Here is a 24962-nt window from a genome sequence, read left to right on the forward strand (position 1 = left end):
ACAAGGCAAAGCAGGGTAGCTTCATATGACACATTTCATACACATGGTCACTAAATGTGCTTTAAATAATTTGAAATACAACATTTAAAAGCATTTACAAATCAAATACCGTTTTTTTCCATGTATAATGTGCAAAATGTAACTAATTTATTGTCCTAAAATCATGGGTACAATTTCTTTTTTTTTTTTTTTAATCCGGATATCATACGGAGGCCGCCATTACAGATGCGCTTTCTTCTCTGCTGTTCACTTCAAACACGCTCCATACAAACACAATGCTCACGTATCAGACACTTGCTCGATCACCTGCTCGTTTGCTGTCACAATGTACCCTACACAAATCCGAAACATTTCTTCGCTATCGAGTTTGCTAGCGCATGCGCAGTGATACTGACCGGCAGAATAACATCCGGTTGTTCCCAATGATGATCTTTTTTCTGAAATAATTTTACCTTTATGGACTTAAGTAGGAGTCAAAATTTGGGTGCGTATTATACATGGGTACAGGCTTTTTTCCAGCATCGACATGCCATTTTTAGGGTGCGTATTATACATGGGGGCGCATTATACATGGAAAAAAACGGTAATTTAAAACATTTAAAAGAAAAGTAAATAAATAAAACATTGCTGACTAAAATGACTAAAATGATGCACAGTGCAAAAATAATTATTTGGGGGAAAAGTTTAATTTTAAAGGAAAAATAATATTCTAACCAGGATTTTAAAGCACATTTAACTCAAAATAATCAACATGAATTTTAATTGAAGATTGCTGCATTGAATGCTTGGGAAATAATTTCTAGAGCTCAAGTACTACTTCGGATCCTCTGAAAAGTTCGGCAAAACTATTCAATCACATCATGATTTTGACAGTTTTATTTCGAATCCCCAAACCTACCTGACTGTATTTCATGACTTGCAATTAGACTTACTGGTGAATGAAAACACACTTTGCATTACATTGTAGCTGTGTGCATCATCTCCTGGATGATGGGACCAGTGTAGCTTCTGGGAACAAGACAAACATTGACATTAGGTGCTTGTGTAATAACAGCCAGTCCCCGTTGATGTGTATGTCCCCATCTTTAAAAAGCCTATCTGGCTGAATAGAAGGAAGCGGCTTCAGCTTCCCCAGGAAATGGGAAGAGGAAACTCGGTGGCTCTGACCCCTGCATTGCTGCTGCAAGACGACTCAGTGGAGAGAGAAAGAGAACAAGGGAAGGGTGGAGGGCGGCTCTCGTTAAACAGAGACACTTGAGAGAGCTGGGAATACAAACATAAGAGATTTGGAGAAGATGAAGGTTCTCCTCAGAACTTTGACGACTTTATGCTGCTGTTGGCTGTCTTACTCACTCATGCTGGACTCAGCCGGGAGGAATGTCTGCCACAACCCCAGGTACACATCTCGACTTCATTATGTGAGCCACTGGTGCGGGCACCTGACAATGTGTTTATAAAGCCAGGAAGGAAAGCTTGTTAGCGTGCTAGTAAACTTCAGTGGATGGAGTTGAAAGCAGTTTATGCAGGTTCAGAGTTCACCCGTTTGTCTCGTTCATCACCACTTGTTAAATGTCCGCTCAACCGAGCTAATTTAGTTTATAAACACTTTTACAGGGATCCACCCACACTTGTGTGCTGCACAGGCTGGCGTCAGGATGGAAAAGAGTGCACAATACGTGAGTTTGGCCAAACCGATTCATATTTTTTTTAAATTTGATATATTTTGTGTAGTTTGTGCTTTTAGTGGTCTGTGTGTGTATTTAGCTGTGTGTGAGGGTGATCAGGCTTGTCTGAAGAATGAGCTCTGTGTCTATCCTGGAGTTTGTCGCTGCCCACCAGGCTACTATGGAGCTCACTGTAAAACACGTGAGTAGACACCGCATAATTTCAGCATTATTGAGAAATTTTGGCTCTACAAGTCATTAAAGTAAATATTTCATTCTGTCCCACCAAGTTTTTACATTTTCAAGAGTCCAATAGGCTGTTGCATTTTTCTCTGCCCTCTATGATTGGTCACATTTTTTTCTTCTTATGAAGTCCTGTGGTCTTATTACAGGGTGTCCTCCAGAGTTTTGGGCATCAGACTGCCGTCAAGTGTGCCCGTGTCACCCACATGGCCGCTGTCACCCCGTCACAGGTGAGTGTACCTGCAACCAAAACCGCTGGGGTCCTCTGTGCCAATACGCCTGCAAATGCGCCCACCACGGAGTCTGCCACCCCGTATACGGAAACTGCACCTGCGACGAGGGCTGGTGGACAGCCACTTGCACCAAACCGTGCCAGTGTGTCCCCGGGGGTTCCGTGGGACCCGGATGCGACCAACTGACGGGCCGCTGTCAGTGCCACAAAGGGCACTGGGGACTGAAATGTCCCGTCCCTTGCAACTGCTACTTGTCGCATTGCAACCAGCGCACCGGTTTGTGTGAGTGCGAGGCCGGTTGGTGGGGGCCCAACTGTGACCGGCGTTGCAATTGTGACCTCACACACAGTAGTTGTGACCCTGCCACCGGGCAGTGCTTGTGCTATCCGGGGTACGAAGGCGACGACTGCAATCAGCCGTGTAAACCTGGGATGTACGGCATTGGGTGTCAAATGAGGTTTGTGTGTACAGTGTTCCCCACCATTTTTCATTTCCGTTCATCATATTGCATAACATCAATTCTCATCTCAGTTGTGGACACTGTAAAGGAGATGAAGTGTGCGCCTCCACTGACGGCGCATGTGCATCTTGTGAGACGGGCTGGAATGGGACACAGTGCGACCGACTATGCACACCTGGTTACTACGGTAACAGCTGCCAGGAGACGTGCCCGCGGTGCAGAAACAACGAGCCCTGCGATCCCCAAAGTGGTAATTGTTGGAGCTGTAATGCGGGATGGACAGGACCCAGGTGTGCAGGGCTTACACATTTTTTTTATTGCCTGTTGATTTACTACAGCAAACAGTAAAGACATCCAATACAGAGATGTTTTGAATTTATTCTAGTGGGTCATCATTGCTTCCTTGCCAGGTGCGAGGAGGTCTGCTCCGACAGGACGTATGGAGAGGCTTGCCGCTTCCTGTGCAGCCCGTGTTACCATGGAGACTGTCATCACGTGACAGGAAAATGCATCTGTCATTCGGGCTTTCAGGGGGAGAGGTGAGCTGCATTTCACCACACAGAATTCATTCGTCAAATTCATCCACAATTTTGCTTCAATTTGATTGTAACACATCATCAAAAATGTATCAAGCTTAATGGTTCTTATGAAACAATATTTTTTATTAATGAGGTCAAATAAAAACAGAAACACAACCCCATTGGAGGTGTGACGGTGATGAATGATGGCATCAGTTATTACTTTGGCCTTCATTTGAGTAGCCCAGGAAATCGATCACCTATGTATAAAAAAGGGGAGCCTGCTGTAAAGCCACCGTTCAGTGCTGAATGAAGATGTTTTCGACTTTACGCAAAGTGGAATGAGGCTTCTGATTTGGTGTTCTTCTTCTTATTATTATTATTATTATTATTATTATTATAGCAGCAAGTTCAGTGAAAAGACTATTTTGTTTTTGTTATTACAAGCGTCTGTGTACATGTACAAACAAGTTAAAGCAAAAAATAAAAGCATACTCATTTCATTTCATGCTTTCTGACAACCGCCCTTTTATTCGCCTTTATATTGTTGAAAGTATAAAAATAGATGGTGAATCAGTGCCTAAACACAGAGGCCATATTTTACTGTGGAGAAATGACATCATTCTTTTTCTCCCTATCGTTTTCAGTTGTAACAGCAGTTGCTCAGGTGCACAGTTTGGGCTCAACTGTTCCTCAGCCTGTGAGTGTAGCGAAGGGGTCAGCTGTCACCCGGTCACTGGTGCCTGCCCCAACAGTATGTCCATCTATCCACTCATCCTTTCATCCAGCAATTCCTACATCCAATCTGAATGAATTTGTAAAATGCCTGATGTGTAATTGTGTTTATATATGTTTGTCAGGTGGCCAAGGCGCTCTCTTGGTTGGCCTACTACTTCCATTGCTGTTGTTGGTCCTCGCTATATTCTGCTGTTGTCTATGTTGTGGAGGAGCTCCGGCAGATAGCAAAGACAGGTCAGGATCACATGAACGTACATAGTGCACACATCGAAATACTGAACAACCAAAATGTGGAATTTGTTATTTCTTACACTTATTAACGTAAAATCCTTTTCCTCCTCTTCCGCTATGGTTGTTTCATCCATACTTGCCATTTATGTGAGACATGTTGCAATCCAGTTGTTGACATATTCAATCAGGTGACAAATATGTTGTGTCTTTGAGTGAAAAGCCATCAAAGGATCACCTATTGTACCTTCCTTCTTACCAGGATGACAGTGGCAGACGGAGGGCTGGCTGTGCGGATGAAATATCACGTCTACAGCGTCTTGGCTAACATTGGTGCCGCCCTACCCTGCATCTCTGACTGGTCCTCTGGCCTCCCTCGGGTCACTGGTCAGCTTTAGTCATTCTAAAAAACACCTGGGCTGCAAAGAGGACTTTTATGGTTGCATATTAGCACTGACTGAATATCATGTTCCATACAGTGTCTCACCATGACCCAGAGCTAACGTTCAACCACAGCTTCATTGAGCCTCCGTCCTCGGGTTGGGTGACTGAAGGGTCGTCCTTCGACAGTGATGAGGAGGAGGGGGAGGCTCTTTACTGCGTCCCCCCGAGAGAAGGTACTTCACGTGATCTTCTCTGAGTGCTAAGCTGCAAATCTACTCTCGCTCTCTTTGACAGATATCTCAGGAATGGAGGGTAGCCACTTCCAGGAGATGAGCTCCAAGTGTAACATGCTCTTGGACCCGTCAGGCTTCAGTAGCGAGGACATTACCTCCCCCTTCGACATCCCCCGGACTTCCAGCATTGCCAAAACCAAGCGGCCGTCTGTTTCTTTTGCAGAGGGCACCCGCTTCAGCCCCAAGGAGAGACGTGGCTCGGCTCAAGATGTCACCTCTCTGTCCGGGCACCCCCGCAAAGCCAAATCCACCTGCGGGGGTTTAGTGTCCTCAATTGGGCCGGGCGAGGAAGATGAAGCTGATGCTGAGGAGAGGGAAGATGGCCTAGAAGTTCAGGTAACAGATCACCAAGATTTGAGCTATGAGGTTGTGGACCAGGAGCAGGATAGAAAGTTGAACAACACATCTCGGACCACATCAGGACGAAGACGTACCACGTCCAACACAGCTCCACAACATAAAGCATCGGCCACGTCCGCTTCCGATCATCCACCCGGTGTCCCAAACAAGGTCACCACAGTGTACGTGACGGTAGGGAAGACAGGGCGGCCCACGTCCAAGCTGGAGCCGAGCTCCCAAGGCCCTGTTCAGGCCATGTTAAGGCGTCTTGGAAGCCTCCAGAGACAAAGAGAGCAGGAGCCTGGCAAAAGTAAACCCAAAGACTCAGAAGCCATCGCCAAACCCCCCAGGAGGAAACTCGGGGCTCGGAGAAGCGTGTGGGAGCAGGGCGGCCCTCCAGGAGTCGAACCCGCCATCAGTAAACCCGTGAGGAGGAAACACGCTTCACAAAACACTCCTCAAACGGCTTCTTGCGATACAGGGTCGTCAGAGAGCATTCCTCTCAAAAGGCCGCTGTCGTCTATTTTGAAGAGCGTTCCAGAGGTGGCGTCACCTGACTTTCAGGACTCTGGCAGAAGTAATGAACATGAGCCCAGTGGGGGACAAACTGAAAGCAGTTACTTCACTGTTGGGCCAGCAGGGGACGCTGCTACTCTTATTGAAGTCAGGACCGGTGAAGATGAAGTAGAGAATGTGAAAGAGGAGCCATGCTATGAAAACGTCATGATCACACACTCGTATACCTCAAACACAAATGCATAAATGTACTGTTCTGTAATGAAATAGTGTATATTTACAAACTTAACATACATGTACATACGGAGAATAGGAATACACAACATACATTGTACAGTATGCACTTTATATTAATCTAGAAATAAACAGTAATATAATAATATTGAGAGCAACATTTATAATATTGTTTCTAACAGTTACTATCTGGGTTTTTTTTAGGTGAAATTTGATATTTATGAATATGGTGAATGGTCCAAAATAGCAATACAGCAGAAAAGGGCGGTGCAGCTAAGTAATGTCTTTATTTGTTACAGATAAATATTAGCAAAGGTGGCCCAGTGTTTAATTAAAAAAAACAACCCACAACCCATTTCTCCTATAGATATTGTTGCAGGATTACGTCTACATATTTTCATTTTAATAGTTTGCAACCCTTTATCGGCCAATGAACCTGATTGGTTAATCTAAATGGACAGACAACACTCTTCTCATTATAAGGCAGAAGTATATGCCATGCCCCCCAAATAAATGCAATCATGAAACTGATATATTATTATACAGTAATAAAAAGTTTAGAAATGTGTTAATGAAAAAGTAAAAAGCTTATATGACAGTTCCTTTGGAATTTACCACATAATGGTGTGACATAAATGAGTACCGGTAAATTGGAATGATATGACAAAACAAGCATAAACTATTCGTAACTGCTGTGTAGATTGTGAATGGCACGATTACAGGTGATTTCAGTCTTTAACAATTTTGAATCTGAAACAGTACCCCTGAAACATTTGCGCTGTAATATCATTAGGTAATGGTAGTAAACAAAGCCGGTCAGCAAGACTTTGTACTTCTTCAATATTTGCTCAAGATGACAAGCAAGCTAGTTGAGCATAACACTGATCCCATGTGCTCCAAACCTAGTGTGAATGTCCACCCTAAAAACTATTCAGTTTATTTCTCAGACCCTTTGGTGTCAGTGCAGCCGAGCCAATACTTGGCGATGGGTCTTGGATAGGGAGGCATGGCCGGGTCCACTCTCTTGGTACTGAGGTCAACTCTGTAGTATTTATCTGCACATCACAGGGCAATAAAAGTTAATGACAGCTATAGGAACACGGAACTGCTCAAGAACTTTGTCAGGCTCTCTCAATTACAACCCACACTTAAATTGTAAAACCTTAAGCAGCAAACATTTAAGTTAAATGTCTAATGTCAAACAAGACATATAAATGTTATCATAAACTGCTGCCATAAAAAGTGTTTAACCGAAAAGGTAGTGAAGCACGTGTGCCTCACGTGTCATGTGTTTTGTCATATAAACGTAAAACTGATACGACACACAACCAACAGTGCCATCTAGAGGAGTCCATAAATATAACAACTGGTTCATGAAGCAAATCTAAAGTTTCATTTTACCATCACTATTTGTAACAGAAAGTACGATGTACTATAAACCACACTACCTCCTTTGAAGAAGTAGACGGTCTGTACAGGCAGCCTCCTCCCGTAGGACCTATCATTCCTGCTTCTGGAGTCGTAGTTGCCTCTGTTGTTTTGCCGGTAGCCACCCCTGCGCCTGTCCTGGTCCCAGTCCTGATCCCAGCTTCGGCTCCAGTCTCGTCCCAGCCTCTCCTCCATCTCCATCCTCCTCTCAGCAAGTCTCAGGCCCATGTCCATCCCTCTCTCTGCAAACTGCTGGCCCATGCTCATACCCCGCTCAGCCAGGGATTCCCAGACGGGTGAGCGATTCCACCTCCTTCGCCCCCACTGCCTACCGTACTGCTGACCGTACTGCTGACCGTACTGCTGATTGTACTGCTGTCCATACTGCTGGTACAGGCCCCATTGTCGGTCCGGCTGGAGTCGGCGTGGAGGGACGTAGAGTCGGCCAGCCATGACAGCATCCACCGGTGACTTGAGACCCTTCCAGTCTTTGTCAATAAAGTGGTAATGGCTGCTATGCTGAGGCACTAAACACATCAGACAAAGGAATCCAATTAAACATGCCACCCACATGTCATTAAAAAAACTATTAGAGCAATATTTCCCGACCCTTTTTGAGCCAAAGAACATATTTGATGTTGGAATAATCATATGGCACACAGCTAGTCTGCTTCCTGACTTCTGTCAATGTGCCCTTGAGCAAAGCACTGACCACACTCATTCCAAATTACTATCCAAATGTTTTTCACTGTTTTTCTAAACAGTCTCTGCAAATTGCATTATTTTCAAGTCATCAACTCTTAGAGAATAATTTGAAAAACAAACCTTTCAATGATAACAGCTTTATACGTAAGGACAGCGTTTGCGAACCACCTCATTAAGAGTACAACTCACTGTCTGAGAAGAGATCGCCGAAAAACTCCTCATAGTTTCTGGAGTACACGTTGGTGTAGCGTGTGAACAGCGTGGATGGAGACCTCTCGGACATGGTGACGCACTCCCCGTGGGACGGTTGGTGCAAGAACTCATAGATGTAATACTGGTCCGCTTGATGACAGCAAAAAAGAAGCACAAGATTGAGCAATTGTGTGTGACGTGATTCCAAACATGATTTCACCTTTGAAAAAATACACCCTCTCTCTGCCATTGTAGTTGTGAGCTGGGAGGGCGAAGGCCGCGTCCACGTGATCTGGAATCCTGTCGAAGCCAACGCTGATCGCCCGGGGGTAGTCTTCATCCAGTACACCATTGTCAAATCTCCAGTACTCGTTCCCCTGTTTGAAATCATCTCAGTGTGAACACACAGATTTTACTTCCTAGTTACATCACATATATGTGTACCTTAAATATGTATGTCTTCCCGTGGCAGTTGACCCTGGTGAAAGCGGCGTCGATGGGCCCGTTGATGCCCCACACGTCTTTTATGAGCTTGGGATAGCCAGGAAGTACAGTCTTCTGGTCCAGCTCGAAAAAGTACTCACCTGCAAACATAAATGACCAAAAAGACTCACTCAGAAGACTGTATACATAGTTGGATCTACATGATTCCAATTTAGTTCTTGCCCTTGAGATAGGGTTAGTGCGACTCACCTCTGAAGGCAAAGATGGAGCCATTCTTTAACTGCATAAAGGCGTCAAAGGGCCTGCCGCTGCACGTCTCAGCATCAGGGTCAGGAGCCGCAGTGGTGCCAGGTGTGGTTGCAGGTGTCGTAGGAGGTTCGGTTGTCTGATCTGCTGCGTTACCGATATTGGTGCTACTGGGGGGCTTCACTGTGGGTGGGATGGTGAGTCTTGGAGGCCTCGCTGTAACACTGTCCTCGGTGCTATCGGGGGGCTTTACCAAAGGTGACACTGTGGTTCTTGGAGATCTTGGTGGAGGTTTATTCATGACTAATGTGACTTCTGGTTTATCTGCAAAGTCAGAGATGGACGGTGGAGTGGGACTAATAAAAGGCAGCTCATACGTGGATGGCACGGTGCTATCAAGATCATCTTCGTCGTCTTCCGCCAACTCAAATGTATCGCCGCGAGCTGGGAGGAGAAAGCATGTTTTTTGAATTATTTAATATCTTGGTTTAGCTCAGTGACACCGCAAGCGGGGATTCGTACTCATCATGCCACAAATGGGCTCAAAGTCGACGCAGCAGCTCTTGTAGTATTTGCACATGCTGTCGCACTGGCACTTCTTCTCCGAGTCAAAGCCGTTCTCACAGCGGCCCATGCATGACTCTAAAGGTATGAAGAAGTCAAGTTAGCATTTTGCAGAAGGTGACGTGGAAAAAACACAAGGCTGTGAAAAATCATTTTGATGCTTTTTTTCAGCACAAGAAAACGTTTGCTGCGCTCAATTTGACCTGACACCATGTCAAAATTGTTGTTTTGTTTAATTATTTAAAAAATTTTTTTAGGGCATTGTACAGAGGTTTCAACCACCCAACCATTCATTTGTTAGCTTTTTTTGTTCAGGCAAACTCCAACCCGGAGTAGGCACTAGGAGAGGAGCAGCATAGTCATGTGGTTACGACAACCAAGTGAACCATTTCCCCTTTCATGCAAGTATGGCTCAGATTCTCGAAAATCTTTAACAAAGTATCAATTTTAGACTGTCCGCAGCTACTGTGACCAGCTCACTGTACATGTTATTCTGCCTAACAAATAGAACATATTTACCTAAAAGGTTAGAGGTCACGTTATTTTTGAAAGCTATCATGGTTTAATTTATTTCAATAAACAAATCCTACAGTTTAACTTCACGGTGTTCACTTTAACAATAGATCAACATAAAAATTAATTTTGATGTTGGAGCAAAGGTGGATTAACACCAGATCATTTTAGAGCAACACATTAATGTCCTCTATATTTTCTGTTTGCCATCTTTTACTTGAATTGTAAATGTAAATCGTGGTTGTACTCACCGTCTGCAGCTAAGGTCTGAGCGACAAGCACAAGGAGCAACACAGCGCACAAGCTCATGTTTGCTCTGCAGTGGGAGAGGACTGAATGAGGCAGAAACGATGGACTGTGTGCTTCCAATCATTGGAAACATGTGTCAGTCACCCCACGTCCGGCCTTTGCTTTTGCCAAGTATGCTGCATTCTTTCAACTTGGGTAAACACACACACACACACACATGAAGAGATCAATACAAAAGTAACATTTAAGCAACATGTGTTGACATTGTTTTCTTTTTTTTACTATATTGATGTGAAGTCTCTTAACCATGCACTTTCTTATCAACATGTTAGTTTTACTTCTTAAATAAGCCCAAATCCTGTCATTATGCATTATTTGTAAAGATAGGTGTATCTTAGACACTTTTGCTGTAACAATTGTTTGTTTGGCAGAGCCATGTTGCAACTCATGCATTTCCTACAACGTTCGTCCTGCAGGTCATAGTATTAAAACATCATACGTCCAATTCCAGGAGACGCCCAAAATGGCAAATTTGTATGTTACAACTTGAGTGAGGATGATTACATGAATATTGTATTTATTGGTGCGTCCAGTAGAGGGCCAGCCTGCTCGTTTGCAAGAGAGAGGTTGGGAGGAGGGGGGTGGGGGCTGCTTCTTTTAATGGAAGCTCCGTCCCGGTTGTTTCCACGAGCGGCGGGCGGTGCAAAGTGCAACCTGAGCAATTCTTCGGAGGACGCAGCAGGCAGGCAAGCAGCTCGTGGATTCTGCGAATTGCAGCTGTCCGATGCCAATGCAGTGACAGCTCATTTTCTGGAACTGCGGAAGAGGAGTTTCAAATGGTTTAATTCTCTTTTGAACAATAAGAACCAAAGCGCGCATCGATGGTGAGACGTGAGAAAACGACGCACTTGACACCAGGAACAGACAAAAGGACCTGCTGTGTGTTTGATGCTTCATACCAGCGCCTGATCATGTTGTGATTATTTTAAATCTTGGAGGATACGGGACGAATCGATGGGGAGTTGCTCATTTAATAATTTGGAGGCAGTTGTCACTTGGGATTAATACCAGAGGCCTTGTTTGTTTGCTATTCACCAGCTGGGGCGAAAACGTCACCCAATCCGATGCTCTTGTAAACAAAGGCAGTCACCGTTGCTTCTGCCGGTAGATGCTCTTTTCTCTCACCTTCTTCCTGTGGAGGCTCTTCAGACGTTTGTCTGTCATGTTTAGCTCAGACCGCCTGACGGTGCCCGAATATGTCAGCCGACTGCAACGAGGAAGGAGCGGCTCCGGGGCCGAACAGCAGAGACCGGTGTCGCCAGGGATCCACGCTGACGTGCAAGCGGCTCTGGACGTCTCTCTCCCCGCGTTGCGCACCGCTATCCAGCGGCTCAAACGCGCTAAGGAAACGTCTGATTCTGACGAGACGCGCGGAGCCATCGCGGAGATCTATCAGCTGGTGGAGGAGGCCTGGGTTCTACCTGCCGTCGGACGTCAGGTGGCCGAAGAGATCTGCAACAGGATCCGGCTGGATGGAGGCCTGGAGCTCCTGCTGCAACTCCAGCAGACACCTGCTGTGGAGATCACATATGAGTCTGCCAAATTACTGGAGCAGATACTGGTCTCAGACAACAGGTATCAATCTGCAGCCAATACACTTGCACCATCACCCTCAATAGAGATGTTGGAACATGCACACTGGGGTTCATAAATTCAAAATAATATCATCATGTTAAGTTAGGCTCATGAGTGTGCTTCTGCGTCCACCCTAAACACATGAATACTTCAATTGAACCTATATACATTTATAAATAAGTATAATCAAATACACATCCTGTATTAGATTGCAGGAAGAAGAACTTGTCTCATGCAGTGTAACAAACCAACACTTGTTGACAAATGTGGTTACCCAACATTGCATCGCATTGAGATGCCGGCCATCAACAGACATTAAACACTACTAATAATAATAATTAAAGTAAATAATTTAAAGAAATGCACAAAGAATAGATCCAGCAATTTACATATGAGGATCTGAACCTGGACAATGTAATCAGGCAGTATTGAACTTTTCCATACATTTATCTGTTCTTGTCTGCAGCTAGTTTCATTTGAGCCCCACCCTGCTAATAGCCACAAATATCCAAGGCACTCTTCCCTTCTATTAGTGTCACAGGAGACTCGCATTCTTCCCCCATCAGAATCCACATTAAGTATGAAACAAATCACATCTCTGGTTTAAGGTTCTCGTTCAATCCTCCATGATGAAGATGATCTATTTTAGGTGACGCGATTGTAAAAGTGTCTGCAGGCCAGCATAGAGAAGAAAACACACACATCGACGCGTAACTCCAGAAGCACTTCCTGTCCCTGTGCATCCCGGAAATAAGAAACAGTGCATCAATCCATCCAGCCAGCCAGCCGTCCATTTTCTTCACTGCTACTCAGGGTCACAGTGTGGATGGCAAAATGCATCACCAAGAAACCACAATAAGAAATATATTGTGACTTATATTGCAAAACTGAGCATTATCATCCTTGTTGTGAAGGTTTAATGTTCATTAGACTTGTTGCATTGGCTCCCATTAGAATGTGGTTGTCATTTTTGTTTTTGTTTTCCAGTCCCTTCATAGTGTGCTTTATGAAATTTGATTGGAACAGGACATATTAATGATCATCAAAATCATCATAAATACCTCTACAAAACAACAACCATCATAAAATAGGTCAGGTGGTAAATTACAGGAAGTGCAAGCCAGCCATGTAGTGAAGTGCACACAGGGAAGTAATTTAATTTATATAGCACAAAGAGTCACAAACTGCTTCACATGGCCATAATAAATCGAACAAATAAAATAAATAAAATACAGAATCACAGCCTTTTACACTTAATACAAGAACACACAACTTAATGAAAAAATTTACAACAATAAAATCAGTATTTTTTTTTCGGATTTGCACAAATGTGTTTGAAGTTGCTTTTCAAAAAGAGGAAGTTTTTATGTATTTCTAAAAAAATGCACCCACAACTTGGGGGTCCTGTGAAGGGCATTCAGTAAAAGACCATCGGCAGACCACTGATTGGACAATAAAATGATACTGAAGGTTTCTTTTTCATAGGCAAGGTTGTGTTCTCTGTCTTCCTGTCAAGCAGATCGAGTATGTACTTCTAACATTTCTGGCCCTTCCCTGACAGAGATTACGTAGCTCGTCTGGGATTGGGGGTCATCCTCAACCTAACCCGGCAGCAAGAGGACGCCCAGCTGGCTCGCAGCGTGTCGGGAATCCTGGAGCACATGTTCAAACACACCGAGGAGACGTCGGTGCACCTCATCACCAACGGCGCCTTGGATGCTCTGCTCTACTGGTGCAGAGGCACGGACCCCACCGTGCTGCGTCACTGCGCTGTGGCCTTGGCCAACTGCGCCATGTACGGAGGCCACCGCTGCCAGAGATGGATGATCGAGAAGCAGGCTGCTGAATGGCTCTTCCCTCTTGCCTTCTCCAAAGAGGACGAACTCATCCGCTTCCACGCGTGCCTAGCCGTCACCGTCTTGGCGGCCAACAAAGAAATCGAGAAGGAGGTGGTGAAATCCGGCACGCTGGAGCTGGTGGAGCCCTTCATCGCATCTCTGGATCCCGATGATTTTGCGCGAAGTTTGTCGGACAGCGCCGACTGCATGCAAGGGAAGACGGCGTCCGACCTGCAGCACCTCTTGCCGTTGCTGGATGGAACGAGACTGGAGGGAAAGTGCATCGCGGCCTTCTACCTTTGCGTTGAGACCAGCATCAAGTCCCGTCAACGCAACACCAAGGTACAGTCACTGCTCACAGTTCTGAGTTTCAGAGTTTGAATCTCGGCTTCGGTCCTTTCTGTGTGGCGTTTGCGGTTCTCCCAATTGTGTTAGTATTGATTTCCTCCGGGTTTATTGATGACTCTAAAAAGGATTGTTCCAATTTCACACTTGATTAGTGGCCAGGCCACACAGTGTCCTACCCTTTTTTATACAGGCTATTAAATAGAAAATGTTATATTGTCTCGAGGCTGTTTGAATTCACATTTAACACTTTTATCTTTTATCTGGTTCCAGATTTTCCAAGAGATTGGAGCAGTGCAGAGCCTTAAAAGAATAGTCATGTACTCCAGCAATGGCACGGCCTGCTCCTTAGCCAAGCGGGCCTTAAGAATGATGGGCGATGAAGTGCCCAAGCGCATCCCGTCCTCTGTGCCCAATTGGAAGACCTGCGAGGTGCAGACTTGGTTGCAGCAGGTCGGCTTCAGCGCATACTGCGACCGCTTCCAGGTCAGTTTTGACTTCCTGATCATCAAACCAGAGTATCGATAGAACTTGCTTTTGTCTGATGAATTTGTGTCTGTCTGTTGAGCCAGGAGCTCCAGGTGGATGGAGATCTCCTTCTGAACATCACAGAGCAAGAGCTGAGCACAGACCTGGGCATGACTGCTGGCCTCTGTCGCAAGAGGCACATTCATTTATTTCTTTTCTTTTCTGGAAAATTCTGTGGTCAAACTTATGGTGAAATTTAGAGGTACCATATTTTCTTTCCGCCAGGTTCCTAAGAGACCTGCGCGTGCTAAAGACCTACGCCAACTATGCTACATGCGACCCTCACAATATGGCTGACTGGCTGACGGAAGCGGACCCTCGTTATCGCCAGTACACGTACGGCTTCGTCCAGTCAGGAGTGGACCGCGACAACATCCAAAGCCTGACGGATCAGCAGCTTCTGCATGACTGCCACGTACTCAACGGAGTCCACCGAGCCAAGATCCTGGCGGTCAGTCGAAAACCGCTGAAACCATGCAGCACAGATGCCCAGCCTGCGGGACCCGATGTGTTCATCAGCTATCGTCGGACCACCGGATCACAACTCGCCAGGTCAGAGTAGGAGGGTTCTTATTAAGTCTAAACTACATTTGACTTGCTTTGTTCTAACTTGTACATTCTTTGGCACCGAAAGTCTTCTAAAGGTGCACCTGCAGGTTCGAGGATTCAGTGTCTTCATAGATGTGGAGAAGCTAGAAGCCGGAAAATTTGAGGACAAACTTATTCAGAGTGTCCAGCGGGCTCGAAACTTCATCCTGGTCCTGTCTGCCAACGCTCTGGACAAGTGCATGGGAGACACGGCTATGAAAGACTGGGTGCATAAGGTCAGCTCACTCTTGTGGTTTCTCATAGTTCTTGCCCCTGTTTTGGTTGGCGGGATCCATCTGAAAATACTGACTCCTCATGTTTGAGATTTGAACTGCTGATGAAACATCTTTTATTATTTTGTCATTAATCTGATGTTACAGGAAATAGTCACCGCTTTGGGTGGAAAGAAGAACATCGTCCCAGTCACGGATTACTTTGTATGGCCTGATCCCATGTCTCTGCCAGAGGACATGAGATCTATTCTCAACTTCAACGGCATCAAGTGAGGAGCCATTCCATTCATATTTTACAAACACGACCCATCTTTTGATTATTAACTGATGGAATGTTGCCTTTTCTTGACACAGGTGGTCGCATGAGTATCAGGAGGCCTCGATTGAGAAGATCCTCCGCTTTCTAAAGGGAAACCAAGATCTTCTAGATAGTTCCAAAGAGCAGAAAAAGAAATGAACACATTTATTCTAGAATCACCTTTAACGTATGCCAAAATCGCAAACAATAACATGAGGTCTTTATGATTTGTGCATAAAAAACTGATTCCCTTATTCTTAATAATGTGTCATCAAGTACAGTGTATGTCTCTTTTTGACTCAGGAACAAAAACAAAAGGATTAACACGTCATTCAGATTACTGAGTCATAGCATTTTTGTTACGATTACTCTCAAATGAAATTATTTACATTGTATCACAAATTTGCCTTTGAAATTGGAACATGCAATAGAATATAGCATAAACACTAGCTCTTTATATTTGTGTTCCCATTGTCGGCGCCATTAAATACATTTGTTAAGTAAATATTGGTCAGCCAAGCAAAATGTGGCTTCCGGGTTCTCTGCCGGACGCCCTCTTCCTTCTCAGCCAGACTCCCAATACTTTTCAGGCTTGGACGATTTTGTTTTCTCCAGCGTGGAACTCATCTCCCTGACTCTAAAGTAAGTTTGAATCTTTTATTACACTGTCGATCTTTTTTTTCACAGTTGGAGTGCCTGGGAGAGCGGAGGCTTCGTGGCCGTTTGTCTGCCGTCGATCATCGGACACAAAGTATGGCTGCGGATCGAGAGGTTTGTGTGGCTTCGTGCACCAACTGCACCCTTCTCTTAGAGAGGTTGTCCCTGCTAGAGGGACGTGTCCGCCAGTTAGAGCGGAATTGCGCGATAACTGTAGATGTGGCGGATACAGACGCGGGCTGTAGTCAGCCTGCTAGCCCAGTTAGCATTAGCCCCAAGCGGCTTGCTAATCGCGATGAGCCAGGTAAGACGCATAGCCGTCCAAAGTCATCTCGGTCTACTGGCCCTCGCACTTTGGTCATAGGTGACTCCATTACCCGAAATATTACGCTTACAAATCCAGCCACGGTAATGTGTATTCCTGGGGGCAGAGCACCCGACATAGAAGCTAATCTTAGGGAGCTGACTCGCAATAGGTCTAGTCAACAGCGTAGTTCCATCAACACTAGCTACTCGGACATAGTGATACACGTCGGCTCCAATGATGTTAGGATGAGGCAGTCGGAGATCACAAAGAGAAACATAGCGAGGACTTGTGATCTCGCTAGAAAGATGAGTCGGCATCGAGTATTTGTCTCTGGCCCCCTGCCTGGGAGAGGCACTGATGAGAGGCTTAGTAGATTAGTCTCCCTTAATCGATGGATGGCTGGGTTCTGTAAGAAGCAGGGACTGTATTTCATAGATAACTGGCCTTCCTTCTGGGGCCGCCCCGACCTGCTGAGGAAGGACGGCCTTCACCCTAACCGTGAAGGCGCCTTCACTCTTTCTAGGAATATAGATTACTGTTTGAGCCACACATGACAGGTCACTTTAGAGCAGGCCGGGTCACAGGTGATTAGACCACCTGTCAGGATGGGTTTGGAGTCTGTTAAGATAAAGTTAACTAGCGCTAGGCTAGACTCCCAGCATGCACATAGCTCCTTGTGTAGACTAGAGCGTGATAGTTTGAATAGTGCGACAGTACACATAAACGCACTTTCTACTGGGGTAGTAGACAAATCCAATCATTCCACCCCGACCGGTTTTGCTGAGGAAACGGTGCCGGTTTCAGATAATTCTACACGTGTAACAAATATTTACTATCAGATTCCCACGGTCGTATCAGCCCACCGCGCTAACAAACATTTGAGAGGTGATGTCAGGCTTAGAGAACACAATCTTACTCGCATTTCGTATAAATATCCTTCGATAAATACGCACCCGGATCGACCAATTACACTTAAACTTGGTTTTATGAATATTAGATCGCTTCATACGAAAGCCATTCTCGTTAATGATCTCATCACAGAACATAATCTAAACGCTTTTGGTCTCTGCGAGACCTGGTTAAAACCTAATGAACTGATGCCGCTTAATGAGGCCTCGCCTCCAAATTTTGTGAGCTCGCATGTGGCGCGTCCTCGAAAAAAGGGTGGGGGTGTCGCCCTCATCTCGAATTCCGAGCTTAGTTTTAGGCCTCGTTCGATCAACGTATTTAAAACATTTGAGGTTCTCATTGTCCGATCCACCGCTTTACCGTCATTTTATCTTGTTGTTATTTACCGTCCACCCGGGGCTTACTCTGGCTTCCTGGATGAATTTTCAGAATTTGTGGCTGATCTCGTAACCAATGCGGATAATATAATTATCATGGGCGATTTCAACATCCACATGAATTTACCGTCAGAGCCACTTACTTCGGCGTTTCAGACTTTAACTGATACCTTTGGTTTTACGCAAGCTGTACAGGCAGCAACGCATAAGAATGGAAATACCATAGATCTGGTATTATCCCGAGGACTTGCAACCTCAAATATAGCAGTACTGCCATACACTACTGTTTTGTCTGATCATTACTTAATAAAGTTTGAAATTATAGTTCCTTGTCAAAGACAAGAGAGCAATCAGCATTATAGGAGCCGTCATTTCAACTCTATGACTGCAACTGCGCTATCTGAAATACTGTCGCCGGCAACCACTAATTTTCTCACATACGCCGACTCTATTGATAATCTTACGAATGAATTCAATGCGACATTGTTAAATGCCATTGACTCTGTGGCGCCGTTACGTCTGAAAACTCGCCGTAGAGTGCCTACTCCATGGTTCACAGATGAAACGCGTACGCTTAAGCAATTATGTAGAAAGCATGAGCGCAGATGGCGTCTAACCAAACTTGAGGTTTTCCATCAGGCATGGCAGGATAGCCTCCTGAAATATAAAGATGCGCTTATCTTAGCAAAAACTCGATATTTTTCGCAAGTTATTAATCTCAATAAAAACAATCCGAAACACCTATTTGATACAGTGGCAAAGCTGACTCTGCGCCAGCCGACCTCCGATAGTTCCTTCCACTCAGCTGACGAGTTCATGAAATTTTTTGCTCAAAAGATTGAATCCATTAGGGATGAGATCAAGAATAGCATTCCAATCGCTCGGTCGAGCACGCCGTTTACCAACGCTGATGATCATGCAACAACCCTCTCAACTTTTAAAAGCGTGTCTCTTGAAAGGCTTACACAAATTGTTAGTGCGGCTAAACAAACAACATGTTTACTCGACCCTCTTCCAGCCAAACTACTTAAAGAATTATTTCAAATTTTAGGACCGTCCGTCTTAAATATAATCAATCTGTCTGTCTCCTCTGGGATAGTGCCAACAGCCTTTAAAACCGCTATCATTAAACCGTTACTTAAGCGACCAAATCTTGACCCGGACTGTCTCAGTAATTATAGGCCAGTTTCAAACCTCCCATTCATAGCAAAACTTCTTGAAAAAGTAGTAGCGCAGCAGCTTATTGATTACATGGTCGCCAATAATCGATACGACACTTTTCAGTCTGGTTTTAGAGCTAATCATTCCACTGAGACAGCACTTGCGAAAGTGACTAATGATCTCCTCGTAGCTATGGATTCAAACATTTCGTCTGTACTGTTACTACTCGATCTTAGTGCTGCCTTCGACACTGTAGACTTCGATATTTTATTAGGGCGTCTTAAAAGTTGTGTTGGTATTTCAGGGTCAGCACTAGGCTGGTTCCATTCCTATCTATCAAACAGGACGCACCGAGTGGTCCATGGCAATGCGTCCTCGGAGCTCTATAATGTTACATGTGGTGTCCCACAGGGATCGGTTCTCGGACCAATTCTTTTTAATATTTATATGATTCCGCTTGGGGACATAATACGTAAATATAATATTAGTTTTCAATGCTATGCGGATGACACCCAATTATATATGCCGTTATCGATGACAGATCCGCGGGATTGTTGTAATCTTGAGAAGTGCCTTGCGGAGATCAAGCAATGGATGTCTCTCAACTTCCTTCGTCTTAACCCAGATAAAACTGAGATGTTGATAATTGGTCCAGCTCGTTATCAACACTTATTCAAGGAAACCGCTATAACTATAGATAACCGTACTATCACTCAAAGCGATACTGTAACTAATCTCGGGGTAATATTTGACCAAACTCTCTCCTTTCAAAAGCACATTAAGAATATAACCAGAATTGCGTTTTTTCACCTTCGTAATATTGCAAAGATTCGTCCGATCCTTTCGACCGGTGATGCGGAAACTATTATACATGCGTTCGTCACGTCGCGCCTGGACTACTGTAATGTACTATTTTCGGGTCTTCCTAAGTCCCGCATCAAAAGTCTACAGTTAGTACAAAATGCCGCTGCAAGGCTGCTCTCTCGGACAAGAAAATTTGATCACATTACCCCAATACTAGCCAACTTACATTGGCTTCCGGTCCATTTAAGATGTGACTTCAAGGTTCTTCTATTAACCTATAAATCGCTGCATGGCTTAGCGCCTTCATATCTCGTCGACCTAGTTGTTCCTTATGTTCCGTCTCGTAACCTTCGTTCGCAAAACGCTACCCTTTTAGCGACACCGAGGGCTAAGAAAATGTCTGCAGGCTCTAGAGCATTTTCTATTCGGGCTCCAGAGCTTTGGAATGCCCTACCAATGGATATTAGGACTGCTACCTCAGTAGAAACATTTAAGACACGTTTAAAGACACATTTCTATGACATGGCCTTTAACTAACCTGTAGTGGCCGATTCGGCTGGAGTTTGTTTTCTCTCCCTCTCCACCCCCTCCCTCCCCCCTCCCCGGCCGGGGAGGTGGTTAGGTGGTACCCATGCTGACAGCGGCTATCTGGATTCTCGTGGCCAATTCAGGATAGGGGAACTGCAGCTCAACCTCCTCGAAGAGCACTGCCAGGACAATTGAGGGCTCCTTTCGGCAGCCCTCTGCTGTGACATGGACATCCACTTTTTATTTAATTGATTTTCATGTTGTATCATTTGTGCCCTCTCTGCATCCATTTCAACCTGGTGATCCTGAAAGGGGGATCCTTCCATCTGTGGTCCCTTCTCAAGGTTTCTCATTTTCCCCCTGCTAGGGGTTTTTAAGTTTTTCCTTGCCCTTTTGGGAGCTTAAGATCAGGGGATGCTTTGAGAATAATTGTCAATTTCTGTCTATGTGAAGCCCTTTGAGACTGCTTGTGATTTAGGGCTATACAAATAAACTTGACTTGACTTGTATTGCTCTTCCTACTTGTGTATTTATTCTGAGCAACTATAATGTACATGCATCAACAGATAACGAACGCACTGGCCTGAAGATCTGTTGACGTCCACAATTGCCATCTACTATACAATGATGCAGTGAGGTCAGCTTTAATACTTGTCGGACGCCATAATTTAGTCAATAAAACAACAGCTCCACATTTTGTTCAGCATTGTGCATTTTAAAATCATTTTCTCATTTGTATTGCATACTAAATGCTTTTTGATTCTGAAAAACTCCGTCCAATGAAAAACATGCACCTTCCAAATTGTGTGGGGTTGTCTGTTTCACTCAATTTTAAAAACCCACAAAATAACTAGATTGTGAAAAGCACTTACAGTTTGGCAATTCATGCTTTTAAATATATAGTAAATAAAGGAAGTTACTACAGTACTTCAGTTTACAGTAGTAAATTCTACCAGAAAGATGACCATAGTAAAATTCTGAATTTTATTTTGCATTCAAATTATATAATGAATCTAATGCATCTTAAAAACATTTTTAATTTTGAAATATTACAAGTGTCCTTCCAGTAGAAAACACACAGCTCAATCCCAACAAGCCAATATGCTGTTTGACCTCTGCACTTCCCTTTGTGCATTTTAAAGCTGATTTGTTAGCTCACAGTGCAACTCGGACGGCTCCATGTTGTGTGTGCCTGTGTGCTGAGGGACTATCCAGTGCTGCTTTGCTTCAAGTTCTAACTCAGTAATCCCCAACTGGTTACATGATTCCCATTTTTCTGCACGCAGTCTAAATTGTTGGTTCCCTTCTGTTAAAGATATTAAAAAACAACCACAAGAATCTGACAAAAGTAACAATTATTTTAAATACAGGGAGAAAAAAACAGTACATTATTTTTTAAAAATCATTCATTTCCATATAACAATTGTCAAAAATATGGATGGATCAAAATCAGATAACCGTTAAAAAATTGGACGGACTAAAAATGACATTCCGAAGAAATGTGAATCAACAATATTGCACTTTTGCTTTGGACGATTATTATTTTTCAAATGGACAGAATAAAATCAGTTTCAATATTGTATTCATATTGAAATGCAGCCTCTTGGATGATTCACAGTGCGCAAAAATAAATGCATAAAAACAAGTTTTCCCTTCATTGACTTTTTGCAATTGCAGAATCATTTTTAGTGAACCTAAAGTGTATTCAGACCTGACTGTTTGGTCCACTTTAAAAGGACCGGGGTTCGATTGGAATGCTGGTCCGAACCTTTTACGCAGATGCAAGACACCGTAGCAAGACACCGTTGGAAGAATTTGCTTTTCAGTGCTGCCAACAGTTGAATGCTACAAAAAATGAGCCGTGGGGCAATGAAAAGAAACTGTGCCTCTTGAATATATGGGCAGAGACCAAACAAGCGGACTAAAGGACTTTTCTGATCTGAATACACCCTTATTCACTAATTTGTTGGCTCTCACTCTTTCAAGTAAAATGTGTTAGTGGGAAGAATCATTTGCGTTCCTCCCTCTGCTACAGTGATGCCATTGGTATTTATTTTTGGTCTGATTGTGCAGGTCAGGATGCCATGGCGTCGCTGAGTTCTCTCATCTCCAAACAACGCAGCGTCCTGCAGACACATCGGCATCAGTTTTGAATACGTCTTTTGAGTGTTGATTGAGGCAAAGAGGAGACTCACCCAATTATACTTGCTGGGATGAGAAGGAGGATGGCGGCCAAGAGGAAGGCGAAGCCCTTCATGAAGTGCAGCGTGGCTGGATAGACAGAGTTGAAGAGGCCACTACCCACGAGGAAACACAAGCTCTCCACACAGGCCACAGAGGAAAAGAGAGCACCTGGCAGAGAATGCAGACTTCAGCATGTATGCTACCTCCAGGATGTCCTCAGTCACGGTAGCAGTAGAGAACATTTAATAAAACATTTGAATTTTAGTAAAGCTACCAAAACTAAGCAAGATGTATATATTTTTACAAGATGACAGTGCCTTTAAGTCTCAATGTTTTCACATTTAAAGCATGTAAAGCCGGTCTGCAATGTGATGAGTGGTTCACCTTGTTCAGACTGGCTCACCAGCTTGGACAGCTTAGCTCTGAGCACAGGTGTAGCAGCCACAAAGAAGAATAAAAAACCATAACCTGGTGACACACAATGTAGACAGACACATTACAGTTGTGTGTGTGTGTGTTTGTGGGGGGGGGGGGGGGGGGGGGCGGGGGGCATACATTTGATCTGAAATCTGATCTAAGGTTTAGTACATCACTAAAGCAATACATAATAATGGAAAATACACATCACATTAAAACATGTACGTTGAGTTTTTTCATGTGATGAGCGTTACCTGTGAACATGAGCAGAGTGGTGTCCGCCACAGAGAAAACCAGCAGTCCAGTGATGTTGGAGGCAAGACTAATAACAGCCACCCACGAGTCCTCCAGCCAGTGCAACATGACCTTCAGCCCCAGCAGGCTGCTCAGGTAGCACAAGTGCAGAGCAGCCGAGCCATAGCCGATGAGCGTCGAGCCCCAGCACAGCGGCGGGCTCAGCTCGTACAGGACGAACAGCTCGCGGCTCCCGATGTGGATGCTCACCACAAGGAAGAAGCAAAGCATGTAGAGCCACAGTTTGCATCTCAGGAACCTTCCGCCGCCCTCGCTGCCCCCGGTGGAGAAAATGTGCCACACGGCTTTGTGATGGCGAACGGTGAGAAGCTTGGCGCTGGGGTCTTTCTCGACAGATTCGGGGACAAACAGGAACGCATACAGAGCCGACATCAGGCTGGTTGCCAGGACCAACCAGAAGGGGTTGATGTAGCTACAAATAGGCAGAAAAACAAGGTGTTGGCTGAAAATCATGACAAAAATAAATAAAGTGAGAATTCCTTACCCTTGCATCCGCCTCCAGTGCCCTCCGATAATGCTGGCAAACATCCCAGAGAGCCCAATACAAGCTTCCAGGACCGCCACCCTGAAAGTGCGGGCTTTTCTGTCGCTCGTGTCGGCCACATACGCAAAGCAGGCAGCCAGTATAGCGTTGAAATCCCCCGAAAGTCCACTGAGCAGTCGACCCACGAGAAAGTAGGCCACAGGCAGCTTGAGGTACATCACTATCAGGTAGACAACCACCTGCATGGCCAGACCCAGGTTGGGAATGATGAGGACCGGCCTGCGACCTGCAAAATCGCTCCACGAGCCCAGAAGAGGGACCACCAGCAAGCCGACAGAAAAGCCCGCCAGACTGATGTAGAGGTTCCAGTGTGCTGTCAGGGTTTCCACTTCCTTGCAAAGAAAAATTACACAATGGAAAAAACACAAGTAGCTGTTACTTATAATGCTGGAAGTACTTATGCTAACTCTATCTAAAATCATTAAAATCATTACTTGTAAGGTTTTTATTTTTTATCTGGAGCATGATCAGTGTGAAAACATTTGCTACGCCTCGAACTAAAAAAGAATTAAAAAATAAACTTCCGCATCACGTGACGTCATGTTTTTTTTAGTATAATTGGATTCAAATCTGCCAGTTGGAGTTTGCTGGTCTCAACCTAAAATATACAAAGCAGACTTTGCACATTTTGGACCAGCAAATCATACAAGTTTACCTTCTGAAGAGCGCTTGGTCCCGCGGATCTGTTGCCGCACTCCGACATTTTCGAAGCATTGTAGCCAACGTCTTCGCTAATTCGGTCCCACAGATATTGAGTGGTCAGCGGTGCCTGGAGGACCACGGCAAACACGGACAGGAACATGACGGGCTCCACGGACACTGGAAGCGGACACGCAAACGGCGGTCCCGCCGGCCGAGAGGTCGGCGGTGGCAGCTGCAGGGTGTCCTCATCATGGCCGGGCGAAAAGTTTGAGCCATCGGCTTTCAGTTCCTCGTCATCCGGAAGGATAGCAGCCGTGTCCGGCTCGTACATATCGACTCGTATCGAATAAACATGAGACTTCACTTACTGCCTGCAAACGCCCCTCTATGCACGCTGCACTGGTCAATCATTATGAAAGGGTTTTTTTCAAGTCGCGTTGTGTTTTTGCCAGTAAATCAAA

The 24962-nt window shown here is 44.8% G+C and overlaps 4 protein-coding genes across 8 annotated transcripts; 2 read left to right on the top strand and 2 right to left on the bottom strand.

Annotated features, from left to right (window-relative positions):
• Positions 1-634: 634 nt before the first annotated feature.
• Positions 635-5998, top strand: scarf1 (scavenger receptor class F, member 1). Of its 2 annotated transcripts, none has more exons than XM_061281148.1 (11): positions 635-1396; positions 1615-1676; positions 1745-1866; positions 2057-2597; positions 2672-2890; positions 3011-3139; positions 3766-3872; positions 3979-4090; positions 4347-4471; positions 4564-4701; positions 4763-5998. In XM_061281148.1, exons 1-11 carry the CDS (start codon positions 1328-1330, stop codon positions 5860-5862), a joined length of 2724 nt encoding a protein of 907 aa, XP_061137132.1. In that variant the 5' UTR covers positions 635-1327; the 3' UTR covers positions 5863-5998. The 2 variants fall into 2 exon arrangements, with proteins under 2 accessions (XP_061137132.1, XP_061137131.1); XM_061281147.1 differs by having other exon boundaries at positions 637-1396; positions 1765-1866.
• A 120-nt stretch (positions 5999-6118) lies between these two features.
• Positions 6119-10351, bottom strand: vtna (vitronectin a). Its single transcript, XM_061281154.1, has 8 exons — positions 10194-10351; positions 9388-9507; positions 8869-9309; positions 8620-8759; positions 8396-8552; positions 8173-8325; positions 7299-7805; positions 6119-6905 (listed from the first exon to the last, which is right to left on the bottom strand). The coding sequence occupies exons 1-8, from the start codon at positions 10249-10251 to the stop codon at positions 6787-6789; spliced, it is 1695 nt and encodes a 564-aa protein (XP_061137138.1). The 5' UTR covers positions 10252-10351; the 3' UTR covers positions 6119-6786.
• A 486-nt stretch (positions 10352-10837) lies between these two features.
• sarm1 (sterile alpha and TIR motif containing 1) lies at positions 10838-23082 on the top strand. Of its 4 annotated transcripts, none has more exons than XM_061281152.1 (9): positions 10838-11826; positions 13388-14006; positions 14283-14495; positions 14582-14673; positions 14763-15089; positions 15172-15361; positions 15506-15627; positions 15713-16427; positions 22473-23082. In XM_061281152.1, the coding sequence occupies exons 1-8, from the start codon at positions 11360-11362 to the stop codon at positions 15813-15815; spliced, it is 2133 nt and encodes a 710-aa protein (XP_061137136.1). In that variant the 5' UTR covers positions 10838-11359; the 3' UTR covers positions 15816-16427; positions 22473-23082. The 4 variants fall into 4 exon arrangements, with proteins under 4 accessions (XP_061137136.1, XP_061137135.1, XP_061137134.1 ...); XM_061281151.1 differs by lacking the exon at positions 22473-23082 and adding an exon at positions 20416-20908; XM_061281150.1 differs by lacking the exon at positions 22473-23082 and adding an exon at positions 20434-20908.
• slc46a1 (solute carrier family 46 member 1) lies at positions 18745-24832 on the bottom strand. Its single transcript, XM_061281155.1, has 6 exons — positions 24515-24832; positions 23800-24191; positions 23255-23727; positions 22968-23051; positions 22595-22751; positions 18745-22525 (listed from the first exon to the last, which is right to left on the bottom strand). Exons 1-6 carry the CDS (start codon positions 24830-24832, stop codon positions 22474-22476), a joined length of 1476 nt encoding a protein of 491 aa, XP_061137139.1. The 3' UTR covers positions 18745-22473.
• Positions 24833-24962: the final 130 nt, after the last annotated feature.

The sequence above is a fragment of the Syngnathus typhle genome, linkage group LG6 (assembly GCF_033458585.1).
Source record: "Syngnathus typhle isolate RoL2023-S1 ecotype Sweden linkage group LG6, RoL_Styp_1.0, whole genome shotgun sequence".
Lineage (NCBI taxonomy): Eukaryota > Metazoa > Chordata > Actinopteri > Syngnathiformes > Syngnathidae > Syngnathus > Syngnathus typhle.